This window comes from Poecilia reticulata, chromosome 13, assembly GCF_904066995.2.
Source record: "Poecilia reticulata chromosome 13, P_reticulata-male-v2, whole genome shotgun sequence".
Taxonomy (NCBI): Eukaryota; Metazoa; Chordata; class Actinopteri; order Cyprinodontiformes; family Poeciliidae; genus Poecilia; species Poecilia reticulata.
The window spans coordinates 21531126-21544161 of record NC_088842.1 but is presented as its reverse complement, the minus strand read 5'-3'; the positions used below and the strand labels follow the sequence as shown (position 1 = coordinate 21544161).

At 36.9% G+C, this 13036-nt stretch overlaps 1 protein-coding gene across 3 annotated transcripts; it reads left to right on the top strand.

The window, feature by feature from the left end:
- Positions 1-81: 81 nt before the first annotated feature.
- LOC108166825 (von Willebrand factor A domain-containing protein 5A-like) lies at positions 82-12869 on the top strand. 3 transcript variants are annotated; one of them, XM_081614271.1, is made up of 22 exons: positions 82-332; positions 660-707; positions 910-1112; positions 1199-1421; positions 1512-1678; positions 1759-1873; positions 1972-2147; positions 3730-3818; positions 3988-4132; positions 4404-4483; positions 4559-4673; positions 4763-4921; positions 5091-5194; positions 6375-6592; positions 6751-6765; positions 8135-8167; positions 9981-10013; positions 10203-10226; positions 11606-11665; positions 11760-11929; positions 12392-12515; positions 12609-12869. In XM_081614271.1, exons 2-22 carry the CDS (start codon positions 665-667, stop codon positions 12686-12688), a joined length of 2376 nt encoding a protein of 791 aa, XP_081470397.1. In that variant the 5' UTR covers positions 82-332; positions 660-664; the 3' UTR covers positions 12689-12869. The 3 variants fall into 3 exon arrangements, with proteins under 3 accessions (XP_081470397.1, XP_081470398.1, XP_081470399.1); XM_081614272.1 differs by lacking the exon at positions 6751-6765; XM_081614273.1 differs by lacking the exons at positions 10203-10226; positions 11606-11665; positions 11760-11929; positions 12392-12515; positions 12609-12869 and having other exon boundaries at positions 83-332; positions 8711-10013.
- The last annotated feature ends 167 nt before the right edge of the window (positions 12870-13036 follow it).

Below are 13036 nucleotides of genomic sequence, written 5' to 3'. Positions count from 1 at the left end.
CAGTATTAGATATTCCACATACTGTTTTACTTATGTATTAACAAACAACCAAAGTGCAGTGTACCTTCATGTGATTCTCGACATAACAGACTTTATACTCAAGGGTTGGCTGAAAGAAAGATTACATGAGAACAGGAAAAAGTTGTACCTTCATAAACTAACCGCGATCTATAAGCTCCACCCACTCAGTTCATTCTTCCGTTGAACCCAAACTCAGCAGGTCCTTGTTCATATTTCCTGCTGCAGCTTGAACGAAAATTCAGACAGCAGCGGACAAAACTTAAAACAACTCCTAAAACATCTCTCTGTTATCAGCAACTGTTCTCTTAGTGGTAAGTTTTCCTCTCGTCTACATTTGTTTCTGCTGTTCTGATTCGTTTAACGCTAAAGATTGATCACATCTAAAGCAGCTGCAGACAGTCGTGTTTTGAACAATTATTGGTTTTAGTTACTATTATTTTTATTTACAGCGATGTTTTCCTAAGCATCAGAAATTGTATGTATTCATGCATATTCTGCATGAATATGCAGAATACGCATTTATTGCATACAAAAACACGCATTTATTGTATTTGTTTATAATACGAATAGCCGTCATTTCCCAGAAACGTCCTCCTACTGTCCCCAGCGTTACACGCCTCTTCCTTGATTTCTCACAGGCACGATGGTGAACTGCTGTGGTCTGGTAACTGACAGGAAGGAACCAGGTATCTGTTAGAAAACGAAATGAAATAACAGATTTTATGTTTGTTCCTCAGTCATGTTCCCTTTTTAATCTAATTGATTTACGTGTTTCTTCTCAGAACTTGTATTAAACAAAATGCAGAACCATAGGAACTTTAAACAGTTTAATTAGACACTTGTAAACATTTTCTATGATTTATTCATGTCCTTGTTTTGCTGCTTTAGTTCCTCTGAAGAGCATTGATGCTCAGCTGGAGGTGAAGGACCATGTAGCTACTCTGGTCTCCACTCTGAACTATGAGAACAAGGAGGACAAACCTCTAGAGGCTGTGTTTGTCTTCCCTCTGCCTGGAGATGCTGCTGTGTGTCATTTCAGTTGTCAGATTGGAGAAACACACGTTGTAGCTGAGGTGAAGGAGAAACAGCAGGTGAGCTGGAACAAAGATGTCTTCTCTATAAAGAAGCTGAAACACAGTAAAGTGAACATTGCTGACATGCTTCATGTGGACTGCAGGCTCAGGAGGAGTATGATGATGCTCTGAGCTCCGGTCAGCAGGCCTTCCTGTTGGAGGAGAGTGAGCAGAGTCCAGATATCTTCTCTCTGAAAGTGGGCAGTCTGCCTCCAGGAGAGAGCGCCTCCATCAGGCTGGAGTACGTCACTGAGCTGGCTGTGGAGGCCGATGATGGGCTGAGGTTCTGTCTGCCTGCTGTTCTCAACCCTCGATACCAACCACAGGGTAGGAAAACGAGCCAATAGATGGATGCACTCAATATACATTTTTACTAAAATCTAAGTGACTCCCATTTTTTTCTCATGTTGTTTCCAGGTAGTGAAGGTCCCAGTGTCCAGGTGACCTCCGTTCCAGCCTCTCTGGTGCCCTACAGTCTGTCCTTTTCTGCCCAGGTCTCCTCTCCTCATCCAATCTCTAAAATAGAGTCCAGTTGTTCTCTGGAGCCTCTTCAGTACCTCAACGCTGATCAAACTCAGGCCACCGTGGGTAGAGAGCTGATGTTACTGCTGGATGTATTTACTACATACCAGATAAATCACTTTATTTTTTCTTGTAACTGTAGGTTAAATTGGGTGCAGGACACAAGTTTGACAAAGACATTGAGCTACTGATTTATTACAAAGACGCCCACCATCCCTCTGCTGTGGTGGAGGCAGGACAGGCCTCTGCCAAACCTGGTGAGAACAGATTAGTTTAGGTGTTACTGAATATTTAATGTTATAATATCAGAAAGTTAATTTGTGTTTTTCTTTTTTCCATCTCCAACATGTCCCAGACTCTCTGATGGGTGATCCAGTGGTGATGGTCAGCCTTTACCCTGAGTTCCCCCAATCAGTGATGTCCTCACTCGCCACCTGTGGAGAGTTTGTGTTCTTGGTGGATCGATCAGGAAGTATGGACTACAGCATGAACAGCAGCACACCGCAAGAATCTCGTATTAGCAGTGCAAAGGTGTTTATCCATGTTTTACTGGGATAGTTCAGATTATTTTAGAAGGGTTTTGTTGAAAATTGATGACTGGCAATATCTTATCTCTTGTAAGATATTACTAAATGAAATATCTTACAAAATCTAGTATCTTACCTTTTGTAAGATATTACCTTGTTATTATCTTACTAAAGGTACTATATTACCTTTAGTAATATCTCACAAAATAGATAAGATATTAGTCATCACTTCTTAAGAGACACCTGCTTGTCGAACAAATATATGTCTTATGACTCTACGAGCCACCGTAGCTGAGGGATTGAGGTTAAAATTAGCATGTATGTTTTGCGCTACTTCATGGGGTAATTGCAGTGAAATCGTACCTGATCTAACCATTGTGGAAAAAACATTGCCGTTTTTTCCACAACGATCCAAAACAAATGGTGCAAACAAATCCTCACGCTTGTGTCTGACAAAATAATGTGTGAATATTTCTGGATCACTGACTGACACAAACTACTGTTACACCTTCATAGAGTCTTCTGTTTGGGTCACAGATTCTATGTAAAAGTCATGTACTACTCCAATTTGTCACTGATCATTTTTGTCAGTGACTATATATATATATATATATATATATATATATATATATATATATATATATATATATCAAACACCTGTATGCACATCTTCAGACATTTTAGATTTTTTTTCTTTATACAGACACAAGTTAACTATGTAAAACTACTGATGTGCGTCACAAATCCAGTTTTACAAGCCACACTGCACGCTTTAGCTTTGCATAATTTGTCATGCTGAAAGTGGAGCAAACGTCTTGTGTCTTGTGGGCAGAATGACTCAAAAAATACAAAAGAGTGCAGAACTGGCTCGAGTTGAACCAAGTACAGGAAGCTGTTTCTGGGACTTTGTGGAAAAAATTAGCACTTTAATGTTGTTAATGCTACTTCATGGACTAATTGCAGTGAAATTGTACGTGGTCTGCCTTTTCCTGCTCAGCAGTGTCACCATCAGCATGTTGTGGGTCACATAGAGCATATCCTGTCATTAGTATCGTAGTTTAACTAACAGCACAACAGTATTGGACATTACTTAGATATTAGTCCACTTGCAAAAAGTCACAATGAGAATGCAAAAAAAAAACAACAAACAAAAAATTAAATCCAAACAAACAAGAGAACTTTTGGACTTTCATGGTGTGAATACACACTGACATGTTCAGGTGGGTAGGGATTTTCTTTTGGCCATTTTCTGAATCATGAAGACCACAAGACTACTTTGTTTCAATAAAATGTTCTCATGTCTTTCCCATTTTGTCAGTGTCTAAGAGAAATGAGCACATATGTCGTATTTCTGATTTATGTTACATCAGTTTGTAACATAAAAATAGGTAAATAACCATTCAATGCTAACCTGACAGCAATTACAAGCCTAAAAAAATGAAATAACTGATGTATATATATGTCTTAACAAATTCTTATGAAATAAATACATTAATTACTTAAATTGAACTACACCTTTATGTAATTTGTCAAAGCATGTTTCCTTCTCTCTCTCAGTGCGTTCTTTACTTCCTGTCTTTCTTTAGGATACTCTGCTGCTCCTGTTGAAGAGTTTACCAATGGGCTGCTACTTCAACATCTACAGTTTTGGATCCTCCTTTGAGTACATTTTCCCGTTAGTGACATTTAACTCCCAATTTATTTCATTTTTCTTTTACTAAAGATTCCACAGACAATTTCATGTAAAACTGTAACTTTTTGATAGTTTTAAGAGATTATAGTACGTTTTGTGGCTTTTGATATTTATCATGATTTTATTTGACACATCCCCTACTTTTTGGCAGTACGAGTGTGGAGTACAGTGAGAAGACGATGAAGGAGGCTCTGGAAAAGGTTGAAAATATGGAGGCTGATCTTGGAGGAACAGAAATTCTTCAGCCTCTCAAACACATTTACAGCAAAGCCTGCATTTCTAAACATCCTCGGCAGGTCAGCTGATATTGCACAGAACCTGTTTTATCATTTTAATCTTGAATAAACACTGTGTTTGTTCGGAATAACTACTTGTGCTCCACAACTTGTGAAATGTTCAACAAACTGGTTGATCTTATTTGTCACCATTTGTTGCTCTTCATCCATGTTAGCACCACTTGTGTTGAGTTATTAAAACATCAGAGATGGACTCCTCTCAGGCAGATTCTCTACAAGACTTTCAGTTCCTGTTTGGATCTGACACGTTTGGTGTTTTCTCCTCCTTCAGGTGTTTGTCTTCACTGACGGAGAGGTGGGAAACACCAAAGAAGTTACTGATCTTGTTAAGAAGAATGCAGGCTCCCACAGGTGAAACCATAAACACACAGATTCCCAGTCTGGTTCATGTTATTGTGAGTTTGAAATCAAACTGTTGTATCGTAGGTGTTTCTCTTTTGGGATTGGAGAAGGAGCCAGCTCTGCTCTCATCAATGGGATGGCCAAAGAGGGTGGAGGTCATGCTCAGTTCATCACAGGGGCTGACAGGATGCAACCAAAGGTAAGAAAAACAAAACAAGATGCACCAACACATAAAAAATGTGATTATAGTAAAAGTAAATAATTTCACAACTATTGTTTGAACCACAGGTGATGCAGTCACTCAGGTTTGCACTGCAGCCAGCTGTGGAGGACATTTCTGTCTCTTGGGATTTGCCAAAGGGAATGTCCGCCACCGTTCTCTCTGCACCCATTACAGCTATTTTTCAGGGTCAAAGGTCACTGCTTTATGCTCAGCTCACTGGACAGGTAGAGTCACCTCTGTCTGTTTCCTCCTTAACATACCAAAGATATATATATATATATATATATATATATATATATATATATATATATATATATATATATATATATATATATATATATATATATATATTTAAGTATATTTCTTCTTTCAAATCAAATGATTTTTTTACAGAGTTCAGAGGAAGCAGATGGCAGTGTGACAGTGAAGTACAGCCTGGCAGGTCATCCCTCTCAGAACCAGCTGCACTTCAATCTAAAACCTGCAGAGGATTCTGGGTAAACGCCTTATATCCTGGTTTGACAGTATTGACAAGACATTTTATAGTCATATTGAAATGAGGTATTCCAACAATTTCAAGGATCTCCGACACTGAAAAATAAAATAATCATCCATTCATAGTTGTTATATAGCCTGGTTCTTAAGAGGCAGAGTACAATATGGACAAGTTGGTAGGACATAATGCAGCAACACAGAGACACACTCATAGCCAAGGGTAATTCAAAGACACCAGTCAACCTAAAATGTAAACTTTTTTACTGTGGAAGGAAGAAGAAATACCAGGAAAAAACTCACCTTCTTGTTGCAAAGGGAAATTACAAACAACTGTGACGCTATTTTTGTAGCTCCTAATTTGACGTAATAAACATCCATCCATCCATTTTCTTGCACCCTTGTCCCTCAGTGGGGTCGGGAGTTCCGGGCGAGAGACAGGGTCACCCTGGACAGGTTGCAGGTCTGTCGCAGGGCAACACAGAGACACACAGGACACAACCATGCACACACACACACTCACACCTAGGGACAATTTAGAGAGGCCAATTAACCTGACAGTCATGTTTTTGAACTGTGGGAGGAAACCATGGTACCCAGAGAAAACCCATGCATGCACAGGGAGAACATGCAAACTCCATGCAGAAAGACCGGGGCCGGGAATCAAACCCAGAACCTTCCTGCTGCAAGGCAACAGCTCTACCAACTGCGCCACTGTGCAGCCTGTAATAAACATGTTATTTCAATTTTCCCTTTTTATAAAAACTGTATATTGTTTTAGATTTAAGGTAAGATGTGGACATTTTTGGTTATCTTGGAATCAAAAGCAAAGCATGAGGACATCTTGAGAGGTCACCTTTGTACGCAAGTTTAAAATACACAAAGAATCAGATTAGTGATATTACAACAGAAATTGAATTTGATTTAATTTTAAGAAATGTGGAAACATTATCTTCCTTCACCTGCTACCATAAATGTTGCTGACTGAATTATTGATGAATAGTAAAGGTAAAAAAGTTTGACATTCCTCCTCAATGAATGAAAAAGTAGTTTATTTTACCTTTGGGACATAAGAAAAGTAAAGGAGCATGATGAGAGGAAAAGGTTGAAAACTGGAGGTAGTTTGTGTTCATAAAAACATTTGATCTCCATCAAATGTTAGATGTTTCTCCTTCCTGTCTCCAGATTAACAGTCCACAGGCTGGCTGCTCGCACTGTGATTCGCTCACTGGAGTCAGAGGAGAGGACACGAAGAGGACAGCAGGATGAAGAAGTGAAGAAGAAGGTGGTGGAGCTCAGCGTCCAATCAGGAGTAAGCAGTTGTTTCACTGCCTTCATTGCTGTCAACAAAGACAGCGGCAAGGCAGTTCAAGGACCGCTGGTGCGCAGAAATGTCCTGACAGGTGAGTGATTTATTTATTTATTTAGTGAGTGGATTGACATTTGTTGATGTTCATATGTAATTTATATGAAGATGTAAGCTATTGATAATATTAACACCTTTGGTCTCTCTTGAAATGTCTTTGTTTTCTCCGATTTTCTGCTTCTGATGGGCTGGCAGCTTTTGTACCTCAAAGTAAGTAAAGCATCTCTTACGACTGGCTCAAGGTCATAACAAAACGGGAGACCATGCAGGGGTTAAAGTGTAGAAAAATGAATATTTATTAACAAAAACAACAATGGATTGTGGATATCAGTGGTGTAATGCAAATGCTTGGATGTATTGTATGAGTGCATATGGAAGTGTTGAAGTGCCAAAACAAAGACAAACACAAATGTGTAAAAAGGAGGGGAGCTGAGGCCTGGCAACAAAACACCACAAGCGTCAATCGGCAGAGTGGACGCCGAAGGCGACCCAGAAGATGGAGACAGCCAGGTTTAAGTACTCTACACTCCCAATCAACCTGATCAGCAGCACCTGTAAAGGGGAGGAGCACAAGGACAGACAAAAGCAACACCTGCAGCCCAGCCCTTCAGGCCCAGGGCCGTAACACATCAAAGAAATAAAAAATGCTAAGGAGTTTGTTGAGCACTCTGAAGTGTATATATATGTGTACTTCAAAGTGTAATAATAATAATAATAAAATAATAATAATGATGCAAAACAAAAGCAGCTTGGTTAAATGTAATTAACTAATTTAAATAAGCTACAATTTAAATGACTACAGCATAATAACTCTCCAGTGTCTAATTAAATGGATGGTTATAGTATGCTATTCCCAATAAATAATGAATTGTTTTTAACTAATTTTGGTTTAGTTTTTTTGTGTAATTTTCACTGTGAGAGCTCTTTGGAAGGGACAGGTTTCCAGACATATTTGCTTTTTCTGCTGAAAATAATGTATCTACAATAATGAGAAAAGCTAAAACATATATATTATGCACTACAAGATGTCTAGAGTGCTTAGAAATAGACATTGTATAAGAACCATATTTAATAGACAAAGTTACGTTGACATATTCTCAAACTAGGACTATAGATTTGCAAATTAAATTTTAATAGTTGTAACTGTGTTTAACCTTGATTGAAAATGTTGATTCTAACTTGCTGTGAAGCATCTTCACTTGCAAACTATCCCTCTAAGAATACTTTGTCATTTTAAGCAAACTTTGAAAACTTTGAGAATCCACAACAAGGTAGATGGTAGCATCTTGTAACCAATCAAACAGAAACAGGAGAGAGTTTTGAAAGATTTGTTTCATATTCAGTCTCTGTATCAGACCAGATTGTTACAATGTCTGTCTGTACGTAGAGAGAGAGATTCAAACCTTGACTTTTTGACATACATCTTTTTAATGTTATTTTTTATCCTGTTTTAATTATTTTTAATGGACTTGTGTCTTTGATACAGGTGATGATGTTGATGAATATCGTTTTTTTCCCCATATTGGCAACTTTTGTTAATTTAAAATAACCTTTTTTTTTTACTCCTTTTCCGTTTTAGTGATGGCTTGTTCTGCTCCACGAAGACAAAATTGTAAGTAAATACTTCAAAACAAAGTAAAATTACAATAAATAACACAAGATATTTCTATACTGTAACTTATTAATTATATGGATGGTGATGGTATGCTCTGACTTATAAAGGATGAATAGTTTTGTTTTATTGTGGTTTAATTCTTACTATGAGGTATTTTGGAAGAGCTCATTCAATGTAGATTTTACCCTGTAGTTTTTTTTCCTCATTTTCTATTTTTGTGATGACTACCTTATCCACATCCACTAGGCTCTTGTAAGTAAAACTACATAATTAAGTACATTGTAAAGATTTGTTTCATATTCAGTCTCTGTATCAGACCAGCTTGTTACAATGTCTGTCTGTACGTAGAGGGAGAGATTCAAACCTTGACTTTTTAATTTCTACCTTTTTTTATGTTATTTTTATCCTGTTTAAATAATTTTTTACATGGACTTGTGTCTTTAATAAAGGTGATGATGTTGATTAATATCTTTTTTTTCCAGATTGACAACTTTTGTTAATTTAAAATAACCTGTTTTTTATACTCCTTTTCTGTTTTAGTGTTGTCTTGTTCTGCTCCACGAGGACAAAGGTGTAAGTAAATGCTTCAAAAACAAAGTAATTATTTCTGATATTTTAAAGATATTTCTGTACTGTAACTTATTAATTATATGGATGGTGGTGGTATGCTCTTACTTGTAAAGGATGAATAGTTTTGTTTTATTGTAGTTTAATTCTTACTTTGAGATATTTTGGAAGAGCTCATTCAATGTAGATTTTACCCTGTATTTTTTTTTTCCTCCTTTTCTATTTTTGTGATGACTACTTTATCCACGTCCAGATGGCTCTTGTAAGTAAAACTACAAAATTAAGTACATTGTCCGAAAAACCCTCAATAACAAATTATTCTTCTCCTACTGCTTCCTGTTGTCTTCTTTTCTTTTCTGCCAGTAGTAACAGCCACCTGTTTATGTGACTGATGTGATGCAAAAAGTTTTTCCTTCTATTTCAATGTGACCAAAAACTCACACTTGTCGAAAAATGTTTTATTTTCTCCAAATTGAGGTTTTCAGTAAATTTATCTCTGTAATTTCAGTTGGTGCATTTCTATGCTTGTGAGAAAAGATTCGTCAATATGGATTTATGAAGATTTACGTCTTATCTGTTGAAAATAAATCACATTGTCTCTGGACTTAAACCGCAATGTAGAATAATATTTTAAGGATGAAACTATGATGAGATTTTCTCAAACTAGAATTTTCAATTTGTTTGAAATTAAATTTGCTTAATTGTATTCACTTAAATTTTTTCATTTAAGAGAATTTTGGGCCTAACCTAAAAATCTCAGCAACTCTAATTTCCTGATTGATTAAATGTCAGTAAAATCCTCTCTGTCTTTGAAATGGTGGCTTGCAAACATATTTATACTCCACAAACTTGTCCATATTTTGTCACATTACAACCACAAACAGAAATATTTTGTAATTTAATTTGGAAATTGAACACAAAGTACAATTGTGAAGTAGAAACGGTATAAAACTTTTGCAAACCACTGTATGTAAAACCATAGTTTTACAAAAAAATGTTTTGGTAAATTAATTCACTAAAACAAAACACGGTACATGCAGAGAAGAAGCTCAATGACAGTTTCAGCATAAAATTATGTGATTTTCTTATCTTGAGACGGGAATGGTCCCAAAATAATTAACTAAATGTAAGGATGAAAATGTGACAAAGAATTAGTCCAGCATTTGAAAGGGTAACAAACAACTATTATTTATTTTAACACCTCTGGTACTTGTTTTTTTTTTCTCCTCTTTTCTTTTGTTAGCGGCGTGTCTTAGGTCATCTTCACAAGTTTATTGTAAGTAAAACAAACAAACAAAGAAAAAAGTAATTTGATTCCTGCAAAGGAGTCTGTTTGTTTAAATAAAGATGTCTGAATATGTGTGTTGTTGTTTTTTTGTTTGTAGATGTACGAGTGGTGTGTATGTAATTTTTGTCAGGGTGACATAACATCTATCCACTTTGTTTTTTCCTTTTTCTTTTTTAGTCCGAGGTTCAGCTCCAAGACGTAGTAAGTAAAGCCCAAAACAAATGATCACTGCAATTTAAGCAACTGTCTAAGCAACTGATCTGAAGGTCAAGTGAAATCAGATCAGTTTAATGATTCAGACGCAAACACATCCATCATCTACAGAACACATTAAGACATGAGCCTTTCCACAGACTGCTCTTGTTTTATTTTAGCTTGTGTCTGAATAATTCTGACTAAATTTACATTTGTGTTGTCTTATGTTTCTGAAATCATTCACCAAGTATAAGGATTTGTGTATATTGGATTTTTGTTCAGCCATTTTGGACACATGGTAGTTTCAGGTCTTACTAGAGCCACAGTAAGATTGTCTGAAGTTGTTGTTGTGATTCTGATGTGTTTTCAATTGTCTGTTTTAGCTGAAAACAAGAAAAAATGTGGAAAATCCAATGAATGAGTTACAAGCACAACATCTTTAAACAATTCTCCATCTATTATTGGTGATGAGAAACTGACAATGACACCATTTGGTCTTATTGTTTATTTAAATGGACTAACCTTAAAATGAGGAACATGTCAAATATATTGTTGAATGGTTCTGTCATTTAAAATGTTAGTAATCTGCAGCAGAAACTGACCGTTAGATGGCGCTGTGTTTTGAAACACTGAGTCAGAAATATCATCTTGGTCAATTTGGGCTCCAGCATCTGACAGGCATTGCTAAACAAAACAACATCCAAGCCCTGAAGCTACTGATGAATAAAACTGCAGCAGTTAAAATATTAATCAACAACAACAAAAAACAATTGTTAAATGATTTTCTGATTGTTGGCTGTGTAAGGTGTTTCTGAATAAATGTCAGTCAAATTTCAAGTTTTATTTTCAGAACTTCATAAGCAGAGAGTCGAGTGAAAATACTACAATTCCTTAATGGATGATAAATTTATGGAGTACATTATAAATTCACCAGCCTTCAAAGAAAGTGGCAAATATCCTGTGAAAGAGACCAATTTCAAGAAAAATTAAAAGCTTCATTAATGATAATCTGTTTGCAGAACCTCTGTATATTGTTGTTGTGAAAGAGTAATACTGCTGTCAGATTGTCATGATTATATGGCTGGCAATAATTTTCAGGTAAGACGCCTTCTTCTGTTAACCCTCCCACGCTGTAAGTGTGACGCTCGGACAACAAGACAATAAGGAAGTGGGGGTTGTCCCGTCAAACCGTCAGTTCCCAAAACCATAGACACAGAAAACTTGTAAAACTGCACTCGAGAAGCTTGTAAAAGCTCTGTACCTTTCACCACGTTTTGGACGCGGGAGGGTTAAATGATGCATTATTCCATTACACATGCAGACATTAATTGGACCATAATGATGGACGACGTTCCTCAGTAATGCTCAGTTTCTTTTTATTCTAGACATCTTTAGTAAGGGGATGTCTCGTAAAGGCTTCTTCAAAATTGAAGAAGCCTTTGGTGGTAAGTTGTATTTATTAATGCAGTGGATTATTGAAACTCACCTCATGTACCCACTTATCAAGCTCTTTTCACTTCACATGTGATGGTGATTTAGGTTCAGAAGAGTCAGCCATGTCAGCCCCTGTGCCCACGCAGCCCCATAAAGACCCTCTGCTGCAGCTGGTGTCCCTGCAGAAAGCTTCTGGCAGCTGGAGGCTTGATGAAGATCTGGCTGCTGTGCTGGGAAAGACCAAAGAGGAGGTGGAAAAGGCAAAACCAAAATTGGTGGGTTGTAGTCTAAAATAATAATAATAAAACAAATTGTATAATGTAAATATTAAATAGGGGTTTTTGTATAATAATAATAATAATAATAATAATAATAATAATGAGAATAACAAAAATTGAAGGTTGCAAAGAGGGGAGTTTAACTAGAAGCAGGGTTAACACCGACTTCCAGTCCATCTGACCAATTAGCCAATATGCATATTTTCACACTGAAATCCATAGAACACAGAGAGAACACACACATACTTAGGGAGAACATGAAAGAGCCTTGGAGAAAGGCCCTTCAGTGAAATTAAACCCACAACTAAGACCACATACATACCCAGTAACGGATACTCAGTAACCGTTGAGCTCCAAGTGGTCAGTGAGATACTTCCTATTGCCGCCTCAGTGAAGGAAAGCAGCTATATAACATCTCTTCTATTCGTTGTCCTGTTTCATCTCTCTGTGCTTCATTAGGTCAACAATGAAGTGTGGGCCTCCATTCTGGCTCTGATTTGGCTTCATGGTTTTAAGATGGATGCAAAGGAGGAGTGGGAGCTTCTGTCTATGAAGGCTGCATCATGGATTAAAGCTCAGAACGGTAACATACATAATCACCAGGAAACTCCTGTTTTTAAGTGTGTATTAAAACTGGATGCAAAAATAACATCAGTGAATCTTTTCTTTCCTTCAGCTCCATGTCAGTCAGATTGTGTTGAAGCTGGAAATAAACTGTTGGGTTGCAGCGTGAAGAAAGAAGCTCTGAGGCTCTGAGGTTTTCCATGAACAGGCTTCAGCTTTCCTATGGAAGCACCTGAGCGCAGGAAGGAAAACACTGAAGTTACTGATGACCAAGAAGCAGATGTACTGTTTCTTTTTTCAACATTTAATCATGTGTCTGCCAGTGTGCCTTGTGATATTTGCACCATATGAATAAAAAAGAAGCTAAGGATCATTGGATCATAGAAATACTTTTTTATTTACTACAATCAATGTATCTGCATTTTAACCAGTTTTATTGAAATTATATACAGTACATATATCCATCCATTCATTTTCTTTACACCCTTGTCCCTCAGTGGGGTCAGGAGGGTTGCTGGTGCCCATCTCCAGCTAACGTTC

Bases quoted from the DNA above. Each gene is read 5' to 3' on its own strand.
- LOC108166825 (XM_081614271.1), top strand. From the start codon at position 665: ATGGTGAACTGCTGTGGTCTGGTAACTGACAGGAAGGAACCAG. The intron at 1,679-1,758 runs GTGGGTAGAGAG...TTGTAACTGTAG, and splicing joins CTGATCAAACTCAGGCCACC to GTTAAATTGGGTGCAGGACA. The intron at 4,133-4,403 runs GTCAGCTGATAT...CTCCTCCTTCAG, and splicing joins TTTCTAAACATCCTCGGCAG to GTGTTTGTCTTCACTGACGG.